The following is a 20,595-nucleotide window of genomic DNA, read 5'->3' as shown; positions in this document are numbered from 1 at the left end:
GGGAGGCAAGAACTGAACCCCAAAAGTTATTTTGACCTCCACATGCTTGATTCTGGCATATGCACACCTGCATTTACACAAGCACACACATACAGACACACAGACAAAACAATAACAAAAAAAGAAAGAAAAAATCCTTCTTCATTCATACTGCAAAGTGTAAATAGCATAAAAGTTGCAGAAATAAGTAACTAAATGCATCTTTCTGAAATTATCATAAAACCAGATCATTATTGCCTCTTTTATGAAAGATTTTAGTGTAAGATTTCTTGATTACAATCTATTCTTCATATATATATTATCTAAACAAAAATTAACATTATAGTCAGAAATGGATACCAGTATCAGTAACCTTAGGTACTTGGGCAGCTGATGCAGATAGATCCCAATTCAAGGGCAACCTGGGCAAAACCCTGTCTCAAAATAAAAGAAGCTGCAGGTATAGTTCATTGATAGAAAGCTTGCTTAGCATTATGTCCTGGATCCAGTCTTTAATCTCAATCTCTGTCTCGGTCTCTCAGACACACACATACACACACAAGACACATGCAATGATAGAAAATCACAGAAAAGAACATATAAAAATGCTGATGCCAACCCCTCACCAGCTACAGTACTCAGAAGAACAGGCCCTATGCCTTGCCTGGGCAGCACAGCAGAGTTGACCCTGTAGACAAGGGTGCTGGTGAGCCAGCCCTGAAGGTGTGAGAAGGGCACAGCTGGTACTGTTTAATCTCGTCTGCAGAATGGTGGTGGGAGTGAGGGTAAGATGCCCCCGCTTACTGCTCCCTCCAGCTGGTGAGGGAGCTGACCTTCCCCTTTACCAGCTGCAACATTTGGGAAAGTGGGCCTTGCACCTTGCCTGGGTAGCATAAAGGAGCTGACCCTGTTGACCAGGGCACAGGTAAGCCACCCAAGAGAATGTGAGCGTGACACATTTGGCTTCACCATAGGGTGGCATGGGCGGGGAAGAGATTCCCCAACCTCCCCGCCCCCATGCCTGAGGCAGGTAGAGAACCTTGAGGTCATAAGAGCAGGAGAGCTGCCCCTGCCACTCCCCAGCTGCAGGACTAGGGAGAGCAGGCCCTGCACCTCACCTGGGCAGCACAGTAGAGCTGACCCTGTTGGCAGAGGTGTGGGGGAGCCAGCCCCGAAGTTGTGAACATGGGAGAGCTGTCTCCAACTATCCGTCTGTCATGTGGTGGGTAGGCTAGGAAGAAATGTCCCCCCTTACTCCTTGCCCCTTGCTGCCTACTCCCCCTTACAAGCTGTAGGTACTCAGGAAAGTGGGCCCTGCTCCTTGCCTGGGTCACATAGTTGGGTGCAGGGCCTGCTCTCACACCCTGTTGGCAGAGGCCCAGGTGAGCTGGCTCTGAGGCTGTCAGAGTGGGATAGCTGGACACCTCCCCCCATCTGCCGTGTGGTAGTGAGGGCAGGGAAAGATGCCTTCCCCCTTTGCCCCTGCCACGTGTGGTGAGTGAGAGAGCTGACCCTGCCCCCTACCAGCTTCAGCACCCGGAAAGTGGGCCCTGAATCTCACCTGGGCAGCACGGCAGAGTCGATTCCGCTCCTCATCTGCCATATGGTAGTGTGGGTGGGGAAGAGATGCCCTGACCCTAAAGCTGCAGGTCCAAAGCTACAGGATCTCCACAACACAGGGCAACAATAGGACATACAAGAGAAGTCCCAGTGAGGACCCAGAATCAGTAGTGTAATAGAAACCAGAGGCCTTGAACTAGACCAGTGATTCTTTGCAATGAATACTTGCAAGTAAAGATATATGGACAAAAGGGTTAACTAGTGACTCACTGTGCCACACAACAGCTTCCATCTATGACAACATGACAAGATTATTCTTTCCTCTTTTTTTCTCTCTTAAATTTTATTTATGGGGAGGGGACTATAAGGGCACACGTGGATATGAAAGGATGGAGAAATGTGTGGGATCAAGATGTATGATGTGAAAGACACAAAGAATAAATACAAAGAAAGTTAAAAAAAATAAATCTGAAAAAAATCAGAGGTCTGGAGAAAGACACAAAATAACTATTAGGAATTTAACTATCAGGTATTTCATTATTGTATACGTATATATAAAATAAATTCATTTAAAAATTTTAAAAAGGTGAAAACAACTATTATTAGGGTATAAAAAAGCTTTACAATTTTAAATTTGTGTAAGAAATGTTTTAAAAAGAAAGCAAAAAAGGACTTGTAGGTAAGATGGCACCTTAGGCCACAGGACTTGTAGGTAAGATGGCACCTTAGAAGCCATGTCAGAACCAGTGCCTGATTACTGCCATCAGAAACAGAACAGAAATATTTTATTACTCCATCATCTACTTCTCCAGTCTCTGAACTGATCTGATCAAGAGTCAACAAACATCTTCAACCATTAGACCATGAACTTCCTCTATCATCAGACTGAACTTGATGCTACAACTGAAACCAAGCAGCTGTTGCCGCCACAGCAACATTTTATTACAGGCAAACTTGACTAAAGGACTCCAAAAGGAAAGACACCAAAGCAGTGTTAGTAGAGATTTCAGAAACTGCTGCCAGGGTCACCATCAGTGCCCCAGTTGGAAAAGGCTAAGCTATCAGAGGTAAACATAAGCTATAAACAGTGCCATAGGTACTGCACAGTTACCAGCTGCTCCAGCTCTGGGGCAGGAAGGTGGAGACTGCCTAGGCTAGCCACAGCCTACTTAACAGAAAACTCCATACACATGCAAGGGGAGGGGGAGTCCACAAGAGAACAGGACCCTAAAAGTCAAGAGTACAGCCCAGACACAGGCCAGGGAGACAAAGCATTTATATCCCCATACCTTCCCTACAACTATTTCTTATCTTTATAAGCACAGTAGGGAGCCTGGCATGGTGGTGCAAAACCTTTAATCCCAGCATTCAGTAAGGAGGCAGAACAGGTGGATCTAAGTTCAAGGCCAGCCTCATCTAAATAACAAGTTCCAGGACACCCTTGGGCCATATAAAAAGACCCAGTTTCAAAAAGATTTTAAAAAAGGACAGTACAATAGGGCTTTGTACATGCTTATTACTATTTTACTCTCATTATTCATTTTTTTTCCTTTCTCTTTTCAGCATCTATCCCTCCTCATGTTGTATCTCTAAAAGCCAAGAGGCTTACCTAGTTAACTAAAACTCCCATATACCCAACCCATTTTTTTAAAACTTTGAATCAATTGTTCCAATTGCTACATATGTCAATACTTATCACCAGTCTAGCTGGATTGCTTACGTCTTTCTTTTCCACTCTACTCATATTGTCAGTATACACAATACCACTGGGGTCCCTTTATCCCTAACTGATACTTAAGGGTCAAGGAATATAGAAATATAAAATTATAAACTTAAGGAATGGCAACTGACAGCCATCAGCTTGGCTAACAAAAAAAAAAAAAAAGATTAACCTTTAACTGGGCCCCTCTGTGTTTTAAGATGGACAGCTCTGTCAACAAACCAAATGTTAATTTACTTTTACTAAAGATTGCCCTTTGCAGCCCTGGGTTAGCTATTCTTCAATAACCCCCTACCACTCACAAATGAAACCAAAGTTAACTTTTTTTTTTAAGATTTATTTATTTATTATGTATACAACATTCTGCCTCCATGTATCATTGCATGCCAGAAGAGGGCACCAGATCTCATTATAGATGGCTGTGAGCCACCATGTAGGTGCTGGGAATTGAACTCAGGACCTCTGGAAGAGTAGTCAATGCTCTTAACCGCTGAGCCATCTCTCCAGCCCCTCAATGTTAACTTTTAATAGTTGTTTCTACATGACTTCTAGCAGCTGGGCAATGGTGGCTCATGCCTTTAATCCCAGCACTCGTTAAGCAGAGGCAGGCAGTGAGATCAAGGCCAGCCTGGACTACAGAGTGAGTTCAATGCTCTTAAGCGCTGAGCCATCTCTCCAGCCCCTCAATGTTAACTTTTAATAGTTGTTTCTACATGACTTCTAGCAGCTGGGCAGTGGTGGCTCATGCCTTTAATCCCAGCACTCATTAGGCAGAGGCAGGCAGTGAGATCAAGGCCAGCCTGGACTACAGAGTGAGTTCCAGGAAAAGCTCCAAAGCTACACAGAGAAACCCTGTCTCAAAAAAATAAAAAAAACAAACAACAAAAACCAAACAAACAAACAAAAAACCAAGCAAGACTTCTAGCATGCATCCCATGCCTGATATTTCTACATGACTCCAAGCATGTACCCTGTGCTTGATACTATAAAAAGGGGCCAGTACCCACCTACATTGCCACAGCCTAAGAATTCCAACATTGGCTGTGGGCTCAGTTAGCTGATAAGCTTTTGTGCTCCGCAGTGTTTTATAATTTTTTTTTTTATTTTTCTGGAATGAAGTTTGCTTCTGGTTTAATAGATTTTGGTGGCCTGTCCCCATTATTGAGAGATCCCAGACCCAACAATACTTTAAAATTTTAGAAACATGCTACTTGATTATTGGAACTGGTTAACCAAGAGAATATTGGCTGTTACTGCAGAGGGTACTCAACTCACAGAGGCAAAGCAGAGATAGAGCCCAGTGCCTAGAAAACCAGTCTACCAGAAAAAAACAAAATCACAATTATACTACAGCCTAGTCTCTCCTGAACACTACAAACTCATTCAATGGCAGAAAACCCTGAATTAAAAGAACAAAAACAACAGTAAACCTTAACTAAAAATCTAATCCCAGAAGTGCAGATCCCACAGCAAAACACAAGTAACATAAAGAACCAAGACAACGTTGTTTCTTCCAAAAATTATCAATCCCATATGTTGTGGGACATGCTCTTGTACACTGTAAAGATTTGTCAATCGAATTGGTTTAATAAAATGCTGATTGGCCAGAAGCAAGCAGGAAGTATAGGTGGGATGACCAGATAAGGAGAATTCTGGAAAGTGGAAGAGCAGAGTCAGGGGTCACCAGCCAGATGCAGAGGAAGCAAGATGAGCATGTCACACTAAGAAAAGGTACCAAGCCACATGCCTAAACATAGATAAGAATTATGGGTTAATTTAAGTATAAGATCTAGTTAGTAATAAGCCTGAGCTACCAGCCAAACATTTCTAAGTAATATTAAGCCTCTGAGCCCAATTATATGGGAAGTGGCTGCTGGATACTTGGGAACAGGCAGGTGGAGAGAAACTTCTGCCTACACCCATATTAATGACCTCTGATTAAAATGACTTAAATGAAATTCCAGATGCAGAATTTCAAAGAATGTTTATGAATATGGTAAAACAACTCAAAGACTTGAGTATTTTCAAAGAGAACATGCTGTGGGATGTTAATGTATGTCCTGTGGGAGCCCTTCTTGGGTTCTTTGTGGCGTTGCCCAGCAGGTTTGCATAGAGGATGATTAGGACCATGGGCCTGAGTGCAGGTGTCTGAGATGGTCTGCACTTGGCTGTACTGGGGGATGGTCTGTATGTCAAGTTGCTCTGATTGCTCAATAAATAAAACCTGATTGGTCGTGGCTAGGCAGGAAGTATAGGCGGGACTAACAGAGGAGAAATAAAAGAACAGGAAGGCAGAAGGAGACGCGGCCAGCCACTGCCAGGACAAGCAGCATGTGAAGATGCTGGTAAGCCACGAGCCGCGTGGCAAGGTATAGATTTGTAGAAATGCGTTACTTTAAGATGTAAGAACAGTTAACAAGAAGCCTGCCACGGCCATACAGTTTGTAAGCAATATAAGTCTCTGTGTTTACTTGGTTGGGTCTGAGCGGCTGTGGGACTGGCGGGTGACAGAGATTTGTCCTGACTGTGGGCAAGGCAGGAAAACTCTAGCTACAAGAACACAAACAGCTGCATGAAATAAAGAAGTCAATATAAGATATAAAAATAGAATTTAATAAAGGGATAGAAAAATTGACAATCCAAATCAAAATGACAGAAATGAAAAACATAATGGGTCACATAAGACCTTCAGTGAAAAGCCTTACCAAAACAATGGATCACGTGAAGATAGATTATCAGGGTAAGAAGACAAAATGGAGGAATTGGACAAAGTCAATGACAATTTCTTTTAAATGCATGAACCCAACATGCAAAAGCTCTGGAAAACCTACACACTATTAGAATACAAGAGAAGAATTAAATGGTAAAGGCATACAAATATTTTTAATAAAACTATAGAAGAAAATGTCACAAATCTGGGGTGGGAAAGGCCATCCTGTAGTGGTTAGCTGTCTGTCAATGACCTTGAAGCACCACCCCTAGAGATGCAGCAGGTAACTCCTCAATCTGCCTATGCTTTTGAAAAACATGCCACTTGCAGGGCCATATCATGCAGTACTGTGGCTCCCGTACTGTGGTTCCTTTGCCATGTAGTCTGCTGGCATTTTCATTTTGATTATTCTTTTCTTTCTTTTTTTTTTTTTCTTTTTCTTTTTAGACAGGGTCTCACTACATAGTCTTGGCTGGCCTGGAGCTCACTCTGTAGACAAGGCTGACCTCAAACTAATTGAGATGTGCCTGTCTCAGCTTCCTAAAAGCTGACATTAAGGAGTTCTCCACCTCACAAGACTTTCTATTCTTTTTTGCAAATACTGGTCAAAGTCTCGGCATGAGTTCCTTGACACTGTGGTTTTCTTTTCACTTTTCCTGAACCTGCCCTCACCCTTGCCATGTGGTACTTGTCTTCCACTGCTGACCCTGGTAGCTTTCTCAGATACTAACTTTAAAGGGCATGTAGTTCTCTCTTCTTTTTCTTCTCCCTCCTCCTAGCAGATGCCAAGACTTACAGCTTGCCTGCTCTGTTGTTTTTCTCTCAATCTCTATTTAAAAAATTTCTTCAAATTTTCATGCTCCAAAAAGATTAATAATATTAACACCCTTAATATCATATAGAAAAAGAATGTTTCATTTCTGTATTCCATATCTTACACCTGTCATCGCTCTGTGTGTGTGTGTGTGTGTGTGTGTGTGTGTGTGTGTGTGTGTGTGTGTGTGTGTGTGTGTGTTTGGGGGCAGGGGTACTCAAGCATGTGCAAGTGTGCTGAGGCCAGAGGTTGCTGCTGGAACTCTTCCACAATCACTCTCTACTTTGTATTTGACCCAAGGTTCTAGAGATTAACCTCAGATTCTTCATGCTATGTGACAAGCATTTTACTGTCTTGAGCCATCCTGCCATCCCTTTATTCCTCTCATCTTTAGCATATGGCTAGGATGTCCAAAATTACAAAAGCACATGAAAAAAGTATATTTTCACAGTTCATAAACTCTCAAGGAAAATGAAAAGCTAGCTGAAACCACAGTAAGACACTACCAATGTTAAAGTGCAAAACTCTAAGTAATACATCTCAGAAGTAAAGTGGGAAATGCAGAAGAAAGGATGTACTTTTAAGAAAAAGATCTGGAGCAAATAAATAATACAGTTAATATTATCTGAGACACAATAACTGACTTCACTGACATAGTGTAACTGCTTACTGGACTTGAGTCTTCAGGAGTGAAATTACCCAGTTTGGTTTGTCTCTGTAATTAAAACCGATAACCAATAAATTTTAGCTGTTTTCTCAGCTTTCCTTCATGCAAGTTAATAATAAGGTTAGGTGGTAGAACTTAGTTAAAAATGAACTTTTATTATAAAAGCTTTATTATGCATATATTTATATTAATTAAGACACTGGTGAAACTAATAACATTACCATTTTAAACATTTATTTCTTGAAATTATGGGTTTTTGGAAAGTCAGGTGTCCACATTTTTCAAAAAAAAAAAAATACATCCATGTAAAGGGCACCCCACTCACTCACATGGTAATAACAGATTCCTCTGGTGTGTACCTAACATAACATGCAAATGGGTTGGGGGGTATGGCTCAATCACAGAACACTAGCTTAGCTTGCTCAATCACCAGGTCAGTTTAAAAAACAGGCTTGGAAGGAGATCAGGCAGCAGGGAGGAACTTAAGAGCAAAGTAACATGCAACTAAGGAACAGTCAATTTGCTTTGATTTGTTTCTCTGTCTATTTCTTGGTTAAGAGTAAAAAGATATGCTACAAAAAGGGCTATATATGTATATTCAAGCTATTCAGGAGGCTGAAGCAAGAAGATACCTTGAGCAGGGTATTTCAATGCCAGTCTAGGCTACTAATTAGACCACATAAATAAACACATACATTCACAGACAAAAGAAAGAGATAACAGTATTTATGTTAAAAGAAAATCAACCTGAAATACAACTTGAGGTGTATTAATTCATCTTTATAAACTATGTAACATGAGCTGCATAATATTTTTCATCACAGCAAATTTTTTCCTTACCTGGATCCAATAAAATGCTATCTTTCCCCAGACTTTTCTTTTCAAGGTTATTCAAAATGAAATCTTCTTGAAAAACATGAAGCAACTGGGTTTTTCTGCCGTGCTGAGATAAATAAATACCAACATAAATTGACATATATATCTGTGGGGTCCCTGAGCCTTAATTCCTGTTCAGGGCATCATCTGTGGGGGTCCCTGAACCTAAGTCAGGACAGCATTTGTGGGAGGCCAGCTCCCACCTTTTAAAGGGTTCCTATGAGGAAAAGAGATGAATAAGAAACTTTTAGATAGAAAGATAGCGGAAAGGAGACAGAGAGAAACACAAGATAGCTTTGGGAGGACCTGGATCAAAATCCACAAGCCCCTTCTGTCTCTTCAAAAGGGCTTTTGATAACAATGCCAAGGGGTGGGGCAAAAGACTTCCCCCTTGCTAGATCAAAGCATACTGCACAGCCAAGTGTAGACTCTTCCAAACACCTGGTAACCACGCCCGTGGTCCAATCATTCCCCTATGCAGCCCTGGTGGGTAAAGCAAGCTCATATCTCACCAGGAAACCTCTGTGATGAGTCTCTATATATGTCATCTACCTAATGCTAAATAGCAGAAAAATAATACTTACAAGCTTGGTAATGGGATCTAATGCAATAATGCAGCCTGGCCTGGCTGTTGATTGCTGACTGACGATGTTAAACACTTCACCAACATATTTCTGTTAAAAAAAAAAAAATCCTTTAGTAAATAAATTCAAAAGTAACTTAAAAATATGAAATATTTCAACCATAATTAAGATAAATAAGGAATTCAAGTAGGTCTAAATAGTTTCTTTCAACTATAAACATTATAGGATTTTACCTTAATAGAAATCACACAGAAATGAACACAATTACAGCACAGAGGGGTAAGAAGGCAAGCTCAGCACCTCAGGGGAAAGTATTTTATAGCAACCAAAGTGAAAGACTGCCTTCAACTTTCTGGATATATTCTAAGCAATGCTTTTAAAGTATCAATCTTTCAGAATATCCTATTATTTATTCTGTTGTTATACTGAGAATGAAACTCAAGGCCTTGTGCATGCTAAACACATGGTCTTTCACTGAGCTACATCCCCTGACTAAGAGTCTCCTTATTAGCCATCATAAGGATAGTTTCTCTACCTAGATAAACACTCTATTTGAATTTCAAGGTAATTTGTGTGTGTGTGTGTGTGTGTGTGTGTGTGTGTGTGTGTGTGTGTGTGTGTGTGTGAGAGAGAGAGAGAGAGAGAGAGAGAGAGAGAGAGAGAGAGAGAGAGAGAAGGGGGGGACTAGGGATGGAACTCAGGGTCTTACTTAAACTAAGCCAAGTGATCTACCAACAAACTTGAAGTAGTTAAAACATTGATTTTGAGGTGAAAAAGACAGCTAATGATGTAAGTTAACATCTTCTTTCTATAAAAATTTAATCTAAATTTTTAAAAATTATATGTACGTATGTATGGGTATGGGTATGTGAATGCAGGTGCCTGCAGAGGCCAGAGGTGTTGAATACCCTGGAGGTGGATCTACAGGTGTTTGTGATGGAAGTACTGAGAACTAAACTAGGGTCCTTAAAAGACAGCAAGTGCTCTTAACTGCTGATTCATCTCTCCAATTCCCCTTCCCACCACCCCACGTTTCTGTTGTAATTGTGAGCATGTGTGTGTATGTATGAAAAAGGTGGGGGGAAGCAAGGGGAGAGACAAAGTGACAGAGACAGTGAGCAAGAGCCCACATTCATATGCCATAGTATGTCTACGAAGGTAGAAGGGCAACCCTGAATGTTAGCACTTGTCATCCACCTCATTTGTATGCCAAACTAACTGGCTAGTAGGCTTCTTACAGACATATGCACTACAGTACTCAGCTTTTGTGTGGTTTCTGGGTCAGGCTTGTGCAGCAAGCACTTTGCCCACTGAGTCATATCGTTAGCCCAAATATGCTGACCTACTGAATCATTATGTCCTCACATACTGTGAAATTCAGTGTTCATTTCTGTCTTCACATACTTAACTTTTCAGTAGCATTTGATCCTAGTGATCACTCTCTCCTAGGAATACTTCATTGAAATTCTATAAAATACCATATAAACCATATTTTTAATAATATAATGTTGTACTATTCAATACTTCTATCACTTATTTTTTCTAACTATATTCCCTCCTACAATTACCTGGACTGCTGCAACTTTGAATCTGTCAATAGTCCTTATTATTGTTGTTGTTTTGTTTTGAGATGTGGGTCTTTCTATACAGCCCTGGCTGTCCTGGAATTCACTATGCAGACCAGACTGGTTTGGAATTCAGAGATCTGCCTGTCTCTCTCTCCCAAGAAAGGCATGTACCACCATGCCTGGCCTCAGCTACTTACTTTATATCTTCAGTTCACACCTTCTTCTAAAACCCAAAGGCAACATTACTGGACCTCCTGGATGTCAAATAGGCAACTCAAAATGAGTATGTCCAAGGCAAGAATCTTAAATCCCCCTATTCTTCTAAACCTGCTAGTTGTACATTCTTCCTTATTTCAACCATAGCAATGCTACTTTACATGAGGCTCATGCAAATTATGACAGTCATCTTTTCCCTCACATCCAAAATCCTGTCCAATCCTAACTACTTACACTCAAAATACATTTAAAATTTGGCCCCTTTTTAGTGTTTCTAACATTAACCCTCATTACCATTCTTGGCTCCTTATCTTTCTCCTGGACGAGGGTTATAGTTTTTAAATTGGCCTCTCTCATTCTACTTTTTTCGAACATAGTGGCACTACAGTTGTCACAGTGACTTATTAAAAAAACAACCCTACATCAAATCATTGTTATATGAGCATAACTTTCAATGGTTTCTTGTTGTGGAATATTCCTTTACACTGTGAAGATATGTCACTGTGATTGGTTTAATAAAAAGCTAAATGGCCAATAACTAGGCAGGATTTTCAGGGCAGAGAGAATGCTGAGAAGAAGGTGGACCTGCCAGCAAGACACAGAGGAAGCAACATGGGCATTACAAAGTAAAGGTAACCCAGCCACGTAAAAGAAAAGAGATTAAAAGATATGCGTTAATTTAACTTATAAGAGCTAGTCAGAAACAAGCCTAAGCTATTAGCTGAGCTTTCATAATTAATAAAATGTCTCTGTGGTTATTTTTGAGCTAGCTGGCAGGACAGAGAAAGACTCGCTACAGTTTCTCTATCATTTTAGGCAGAAGTACAAGTTACCAGAATGGACTATAAGGCCTCCATAGGATCTGAGCAGGTTACTTTTCTGCTTTAATTCTTGACTACTCTATCTTACTTTATTCCACAATTATCTCCTTAGTGTCCTATTATATAACCAACATGTTTTGGCTGCAGGGTCCTTGAACAGGTCAACCTTCTTTTAAATCACTCTTCCGGTAGCCACATGTCAAGCTCACTCCACTCCTTCAAGTCTTTTCTGTAAAGCTGTCCCATACACAGCAATTTAAGGGACACTCCCTACTTGTCTTACAACACTATTTCTCTCCACAGTACTTGTTAGTCAATGTATTTTTCTTTAGTTCCCTGCAGTCAGCTATCTTGCTTCACTAGAATGAACTTTGTGCTATCAGTTTGATTTTTTTGCAACTAATTTCCCAGCAGTTAAAACAATTCCTCAATAAATGTCTCTTTCTACCAAAGCAATGTGTGTGTGCGTGTGTGTGTGTGTGTGTGTGTGTGTGTGTGTGTGTGTGTGTGTATAAATACACATACTTTGCAAAACATTGTGTTTGGTAAAATTATACTTTAAAAAGAACTTATCGTCAAATAGAATAGAATAAACCAAGGACTCTACTACTTTACAATCTGAACATTAAAACAACTAGTAACTGTTAGTAACTTAGGCTAGAATCTCCTAAGCAGGAGCCTTAAGCAGAGCCTGAACACTGCCTCAGGAGATATTTAAAAACACCAAACAAACCTGGCATGTTGGCAAATGCCTACAATTGGAACACACAGGTGTTTGAAGCAAAAGAACTGTGTGTTCAAGGCTAGCCTATGTCTCAAACAACAACAACAAAAACACGAAGCAAAAAAGCTATGTGTTCAAGGCTAGCCTATGTCTCAAACCAAAAAAAGAAAAAAGTGAAGCAAAAGAGCTGTGTGTTCAAGGCTAGTCTGTCTCAAAAAAAATTTTTTTTTTATTTTGTAAAGTCAAACAACCAACTAAAAACAAAAACCCTGACTAACCACTAGAACTGAAAACTGCAGAAATGCTTTCTTAGTTGAGGTGCTCAGTAAATACAGCCAATGGCATCCGCTAGTTAGACTTAAAAAGAAATGGGGTCTCTTCCACAGTAAATGTGTTACAGAGGCATCCAAAAACTTGCCTGGGCTGCAAGTAAGGTGAGGGCTTTTTCTGTTCATGTCTAAGATTAAAATTCCACTCTTACTATTCTAGCTCCCTTTAACTATACAGGACCCAACAATGTCTATTACAACAGGTAGTCCCCATTTATCTCTGAGCAGAGAAACACATAACCACATTTTTCTTTTTTTTTTTGGTCAGAGGGAGGGGTTGGGTCTTGAACCACAGAGTGTTAACATATGTGCTCAACCACTGAGCTACACACCCAACCTAAAAATAATGAAAGGACTTAACTTAAAATCACTACATAAGTACAAGACTAATGTGAAAAAAAATATAGTACAAAAAATACACTTATCTGTTATAAATTATAGGTCACAAATCTAGAACAAGCCAGGTAAGTATAGGTTACATATCTAAAAACATCATAAAGCTAGTACTTACAGAAATTTCAGGATTGGAAAGCTCATATAAAAGTTTCTTGGCATCAATAACTGCTTCATATAACCTCAGATATTGTCCATCACTAGCTACAAAGCATGCACTAGGAGAGTTGCAGTATGCACCTAGAAAGTATTTATAAACATTTACTATTTAACCTTTTAGCAAGAGTGTCTGAAAATCAAGTAACTGAAATAAAATCACAGTATGCTTACCTAGACAGTAACTGGGTATAAGAGTAGGTAGCCATGCCACATTGGAAAAGGCAGAAACATGAAGAGAATTAATCCGGGCCAGCTCAGACACTCCTCCAGAAAAAGATAATGGCCCAACTGGATCAACCCTCCAAAGAATAAGTTCACTATAAATCGCGTTGGGATCTTGAAATGCCATATCAACATTGTTTTTATTTTGCTGTGTCAAGAAACATTCTTCAGTATTTACAGTGTCATGAGCTTGCTTTTGGTTACCCACATTGGGTGTCCTTAATGCATTATGGTGTGAAGTTGTCAGTAGTAATGGTAACACTGAGTGGCAAGCTAAATCATTAAGATGAAAACGATGACCACAATATCTGGATTTGTGAGAAATACTAAGAACTGTAGAAAAGGCAGATTCCTCAGCAAAACTAACCAGCCACTGATTCAAAGAACCATCAGCATGCTTTGAAATCATCATAACGTTAGGAGTAAAAATACTTAATTTTAAATTGTTTGATGATTTACTGTGAGCAGAGGAGATAAGCATTGACGTGGAACGAGTAAGGCCAGTAGGTTTCTGTTTTCCTTGTTGAATGGCCAAGTCAACATTCTTAGTACAGGCATACATAACTATGCTTTTACAGAGAGAGTTTGCATCACCTGTGGGGAAAGCTACAGGAATTCTGGAGACAAAGGACACCTAGAATTAAGAAACAAGGCATTAGAACATACACTTACATAAAAACATATTACAAAAAGTTTTCACATAAAAAAGAAGCAACGCATTATAGTTGATATAGATGATTAACAATACCTGTACTTGACGAAACATACCAGGCTGGTATTCATCCAGCCAATCCACATGCCAAACTAGTAAAGAACCATCCATAGGATGAATACTGAAAAGCATGTCTGCATTTTTACTCCATTCAGATAGAAGCACTTCAATCTGATGATCAATGGCAGCTGACGATAATGGTGTAAAACTTGAGTTTGGTAACGTTTTATCTTCACCCAATTCCTTCTTCTCATGAGTTATTTTTAAATCATCAACACCATCCTCCATTTCTATAAGCAAAAGAGTTCATGAACCAAGTGAATACAATAAAGCTATCACTACAAATTAAGACAGAGCTTTCTAAATAAATTCAAAATGAAAAACTATACTTTTGTATTAACAAGAAATAAGGGCAATGAAGTTAACTTAGTAATCAGACAGCTACCAGGGCTATTAACATACACAAGCATGCACTTCTTTACTTCTTTCAAAAAGCCCAGACTCTATGCCTTCTCCTCAACTCCTGTATCAGGAATACAGAGAAGTTTCTAAAGAGGCAATTAAAACATTATTTATCAGATTTAAATGAAAATAAGTAACATGAGCAAGAACATTTATACCAAGTTATTGAATGAGCTAATCTGTATTTACATTATGCCATAACAATCTTGGAGATAATCTCTGACAATATATAGTTTTATCCTCATATGAAAACTATTTATTTATGGCTGAAAATTTAAAATTTCATCCTTAAGTCTTTACCTTCATCAGATTTTATATCTGCCTGAGTAGAGTCTTCTACACTGGCCTCTGATGAGGGCTGTTCAAAGCTTTTTCTAAGTTGCTGTAAGAAGACTTCCATGGACAATGTAAAATGCAGCTCTTTATTGTTTAACCAGTGTACCACAAAAGGTCCACACTTCTCTTCATTTTCACTTAAACTTAAAGATGTAATAGATGGAAGAAGTGGGATGTCTATAAAGAAAAACAAATCACAAAATTCAAATTTTGAACAACTGTAACATAGAATACATTTACACTTTCTATTTTCATTATTGACATTATACTTACCTTCTTTTATTTGAGAAAAACTTAACTCATTTTAAATTGAACTTATTTTTTTATAGCCAGAAATTGGAAACAGCGTAGATGTCCATCAACTGATAAATGAATAATGAAAAATGTGGTACATTTACACAATGGAATATTGTTCAAATGTTTAATAAAATTATGAAATTTGCAGGTAAATGAATGAACTGGAAAAAAAGCATCCTGAGTGACATAATCCTGAGTGACAGACCACAAAGGGCAAATACCACATGTTTTCTCTAATATGTGGATATTAGCTTATAAGTTTTTGATGTGTGTGCTAAATAACCACAATGTTCGGAACTAGTAAGAAACCAGGGGGCAGGAGAAGATGTCTCAAGGAAGGGGAGATAGAATATAGTATTATAGAGAGATAAAGGAGAAACTATAATCGGAGGGCTAAATGTCAAGATAAGACAGGGATAAGAAGACAGGGTAAAGGGGGAAATTTGAGGAGGGAAAAGTAACACTAAAGGCCATTTCAAAGACCATATGAAAATCTATTATAGAAGTTTCCATACACACAAACACACACACAAACACACACACACACACACACACACACACACACACACACACACACACACACACGAAAAGAATTTAAATGGAGTCACCAGATAGGGGAAAGACAATGACCCAACTAGACATCTTTTTTGGGGGGGCAGGTTTCGAGACAGGGTTTCTCTGTGTAGCTTTGGTGCCTGTCTTGGATCTCGCTCTGTAGACCAGGCTGGCCTCAAACTCACAGAGATCCACCTGGCTCTGCCTCCCAGTGCTGAGATTAAAGGTGTGCACTACCACAAGACATCTTATATCACCAAGAAAAACCTCCAGTGAGTGCCAGGAATGAGTTACATCTTATTGTCGTCCAAAGGGGTGCCAGGAACCCTTCCTCTCTGAAATATCACAGGCAATTGTCAAGGCTATTAGTTGCTCTCTACAACCTAACAGTGAGTCCCTATTGTTGAAGACAAGGTTTACTTGTGCTATCGAAAATGGAGAAACTAAGTTGGTACCCTACTAGAAGCTTTACTCCTATTGTCTAGTGTTCATGGTGCTGGAAGGTACTCTGCATACTACTGGAAAAGAACAATTATCATCAATCTCACCCAGCTATGAACCCTGTAACCTAGAACAGCAACCTGCCTGCAAGGTATACTGGTATAACAGTGGCACAAATGTTATGGGATTAACCAACCATTTTCTGACTGGATTCAGGGCCCATTCCATGAAATGAAACCCACATCTGACACTGTTAAAGTGCTCAAGAACCTGAAACTAGATAGGTCACTACTATTCTGCTAAAGGGACACAGCAATAAAATGACTCCTAATGGCTTATTGCTCTACCCATAGTGCCTGGTTCAACCCCTCATCAGAGAAGCTTCCTGCAGTAGATGGTGATTAACAAAGAGATTCACCAACAGGAAAATGTACAGAGAATGAGAGACTTTGTAGCACTCAGTCCTAAATAAGTGTCTTTATCAAACCCCTCCCCTGAAGGTAGAGTGATCGAAGCATGAGAGGAGGCAGAAGGACTGTAAGAGTCAAAGATGATGGATGACTCCAAGGAAACAGTGTCTTCTGGACACAACAGGATTGATGCACATAAGAACTCAAAGACTGTGGCAGCACACACAAGATCTGCAAAGTTCAAGCCATATGGGGTCCCATTACTGAGAGGGGGAAAATGGACATAAAGTCCCAGCTCTAACACAATAGTTATTTCTAGTCAATACCTGCTGGCAAAGGGAAAAATCAGTTTTCTACAATGGAGTGTCACTGGATATATCAACCACATTCTAAGGTAGGTCCCATATCCAGGAGTAATTGGCCAATACAAAACAAACTCCATGATTTTTTTTATAGGCTTTTTGTTTGGGTACTTTTGCCTTACTGGTTTTTCTGTTTTAGTTGGGGGGGATATTGGGAGGAGCATACCACAAACATAAACTGGATGAGCAGAGAGGCTCCTGGAGGAGTTAGGGGAGAAGAAAAACATGATCAAAATATATTTTATGAAAAAAATTCAAGATAAGATAAAAAGGAATAAAAAAATGTTCCTTAGCATTACTTTGTATGTAAGTACTCAAGTATACTGAAGTACAAATCAAATCAGTTAGTACAAATATAGTCCCTAATAGAGTTAAAGTTAAATTGTCTATCATATTAATGAGATCTGGATCATGTTGTTCTATGTAGAGCTATAAAGGCTGCAATTGACTTAAAGCATACAAACAATATTCTCCAAATTAAGTTTTCTTTCATGATAAAAGATTTTTAAAAATCAATAGAATTGTCTGTTCAATTTATCTACAGTTAAAACAGAAGTGGAAACAATACTAGAAGAGATAAATGATAAAAGGAAAGAACTCTTCCCTTGATTCTACTGCCAAAGGCAAGTTTGAATACATCCAATCCAAGAGTTCCTGTTTATACCTATATATCTATTAACATAATCATTTTGATTATCTATTTATTTGCCTATCCCATATCTGATTACAGACTTCATGAGAGCAGGATGTCAGCTGTTTAAAGTGCCACTTTCCCGCCAATTCCTAACACTATTTCTAGTTTCTACTCTGGTATAGAGAAAGCTACTAAATGCCCCAAGCAGCTGAATTAATTGCCAATCTCATTATTCCTGGGTAGAGTCAGGAACTGAAAGGGTACTTCTCCAAGAACTCATGGAAAAGGCTTTCTCATTTTTGGTTTACACCAATCCAAATAAGAATACAATGCCTTTAATTGACAATAAACATTGCTGTTAAGTACAAAGATATAATACTGCTGGCTTTTAGCAAAATAAAAAGAAAGCTCAATCTCTTTTGCATCAACACCACAACCAAAGAATATGTTACTTCTGTAACAAACTTTCAGGAAGATATAAGAACTAGAGGAGAGAACATGCTGCAAACTCCTCTCCTATAGCTATAGGTAACAAATAAATAAGAAACCCAACCTAAGTAGTGCAGTGGTAGCGCACACCTTTAATCTCAGCACTTAGGCAGGTGAATCTCTGTGAATTAGAGGCCAGCCTGGTTTACAGAGAGTTCCAAGACAATAGCCAGAGCTGTTACACAGAGAAACCCAGTCTCAAAACAAGAGGCAGGGGGTGGGGTTGGGGGTGGGGGAGTGGTGAACCTAGAGCTATGCTTTCAGAAATACAGCACCTAGAAAAATTAATCCAACACATCAAATCTACAAAGAGTTCTCCATACAGTCCAAACTAACTGCAAGAAAATTATGCTTTTACATGCTCTACATTTTTGCCTTAGTCACTGCTCTATTGCTACGAATAGACAACCAAGGCAACATTTAACTGGGGGCTTGCTTATAGTTTCAGAGGTAGTGCATTATCATCATGACAGGGAGCATGGTGGCGTGCAGGTAAGCAGACTGGTGCTGGAGAAGGAGCTACATCTTGTTCTATAGGCAAAGTCTGGGCTGGCAAGGGCTTTTCAAACCTCAACGCCCACCTCTAGTGACATACTTCCTCTAACAGTGACACACCTAAATCTTCCAATCCTTCCAAACAGTGTCACTCCCTGGTGACTAAACATTCAAATATGACCCTGTGGGGCCATTCTTATTCAAACTACCAGTATTCCTTGGTGATCTACAATCCACAGAAAGTTTTAATTGTCTTTATTGAAAGACTGTCAAGGAGATGCTACAATCAAACTCAGGGTTCTCCTCTCAATAATCTCTTAGGGTTCTTTCATTCATGTGAGAATTCAAGCCTTCTTTATTCTTGTAATATTGCTGAGTTTAAATTTATTTCGTTTGTCTGAGGTACTGCAAATCAAACCAAGGGCCTCATATATGCCACTGATGTATCTAATACTGTCCTTTATTCAACAGGAGCCTTCAAAAATTATGCCACAGACCTTATAGGTAACTATATTATAAGCACTGTCAATAAATGTATTTGATAAAGGTGATGATTCCCAAACCTACATAACTTTTTTTTTTTTTTTTTTTTTTTTTGGTTTTTCGAGACAGGGTTTCTCTGCGTAGCTTTGCGCCTTTCCTGGAGCTCACTTGGTAGCCCAGGCTGGCCTCGAACTCACAGAGATCCGCCTGGCTCTGCCTCCCGAGTGCTGGGATTAAAGGCGTGCGCCACCACCGCCCGGCCTCCTACATAACTTTTTAATGAAGACAAATATATGACATTGATATTTTCTTGGCTCGTGGATACTTTTACAACTAGGATTACAGTCAATCAAATACAGGCTAAAATCAAAAGTAATTTTTAATTCCTACCGAAAGTATCTCTATGCTTTGACTTAGCAGAGCTCATTCTGGTGAAGAGAATTCTACTTCAGTAATTAACTGATAATTCCACTGCTATATTTCCTTGAAAAGTACAATACTGCATGAGGGAGGAAAGGGGCAGGGAGGAGAGGGATGAGAGAAGATGGGAGAAAGGAAAGAGGGACTATATTCTGTAAGATATAAAAAACAACCAACTGTTCTAGGGAAAGGGACTAAAGTGTGGAGGTCAAATAAGTCATTTACTTTCCACCTTTCTATAGAGGTGGTATTAATTATGTGCAAGTATTAACTTTCATTTTTTTGAAAGAAATATTTTAAAATACTACTTTAAGTTCCTCAGCTGTGGCCCCTGACTTTTATCCACAGAAAATATTTACTAAACTGTTAACTACTTCAATCTCCAAATTCCTAGGTAGATCTAGATTGTATTCCACTACAGAGCTAATTACCTGTGGCTGGGTTGATGCTGGCTGCAATATGAAAGTGACAAAGTGCATTGGCATGCAATGGTGTGTTCCTGTGGACATGGTGAGGATCCTGCTGATGAGGCAGATAGCCTGTATGTGCTACAAGAGCAAGTGATCTCCTCCGACCTCTACGGAAAGGTCTCAGATTTCCCTGTAGAAATAGAAACAAAGTAAAATGACTGCTACATTAGGACTGTCAGAATGGATATATATGCTATTTTATGTGTGTATATATATATATATATATATATAAATATATATATACACATATATATATACATACCTCTGTATAGCAAATTTGAATCCTGAAGAATAAGTATCTGTCCTACTCTTTTCATATTTGTTTTCCAACATCTAAAATCCATTTCCAGAACTTAAAAGTAAAAAAATAAAAACCAACCAGACAACTAACAAAAGAAAAGCCAGAAAAAACCAATAGTGTGGACATAATGGTGGACACTTGGAATCTCAGCACCAGGAAGAGAGGCAGAAAGACCTCTGACTGAGTTCTAGGCTAGCCTGGTCTATACAGTGAGCTTGCCAGTGCTATAGAGTAAGACCTTGTCTCCAAAAATAAAATGAAATAACAACCAAGATGCTGTCTGTATATTGTCTTTGTCCATAGCTTAACCTCTATTAACTATGAAGCAGTGAATGATATTACCATCATGTACTAAGTTATCTGATTTTACGTGGTATCCAGCTTAA

General features: G+C 39.3%; 1 protein-coding gene across 5 annotated transcripts in view; it reads right to left on the bottom strand.

The window, feature by feature from the left end:
• Dmxl1 (Dmx like 1) overlaps positions 1–20,595 on the bottom strand; it is a 151,741-nt gene that overhangs the window by 93,152 nt on the left and 37,994 nt on the right. For all 5 annotated transcript variants that reach the window (XR_013046084.1, XM_076555237.1, XM_076555238.1 and 2 more), the window contains exons 9-15: positions 19,870–20,038; positions 14,817–15,029; positions 14,091–14,344; positions 13,292–13,976; positions 13,080–13,201; positions 8,911–9,000; positions 8,291–8,393 (exon numbers count right to left, since the gene is read on the bottom strand). Coding sequence is in view for 4 of the 5 variants with exons in the window: in XM_076555237.1 (XP_076411352.1) it covers positions 8,291–8,393; positions 8,911–9,000; positions 13,080–13,201; positions 13,292–13,976; positions 14,091–14,344; positions 14,817–15,029; positions 19,870–20,038 (1,636 nt within the window). In the remaining variant the exon portion in view is untranslated. The remainder of the gene's footprint in view (positions 1–8,290; positions 8,394–8,910; positions 9,001–13,079; positions 13,202–13,291; positions 13,977–14,090; positions 14,345–14,816; positions 15,030–19,869; positions 20,039–20,595) is intronic.

Source organism: Peromyscus maniculatus, chromosome 19 (assembly GCF_049852395.1).
Source record: "Peromyscus maniculatus bairdii isolate BWxNUB_F1_BW_parent chromosome 19, HU_Pman_BW_mat_3.1, whole genome shotgun sequence".
NCBI lineage: Eukaryota > Metazoa > Chordata > Mammalia > Rodentia > Cricetidae > Peromyscus > Peromyscus maniculatus.
Note: the sequence above shows the minus strand (reverse complement) of the source record. Positions and strands in the feature narration are given on the sequence as shown.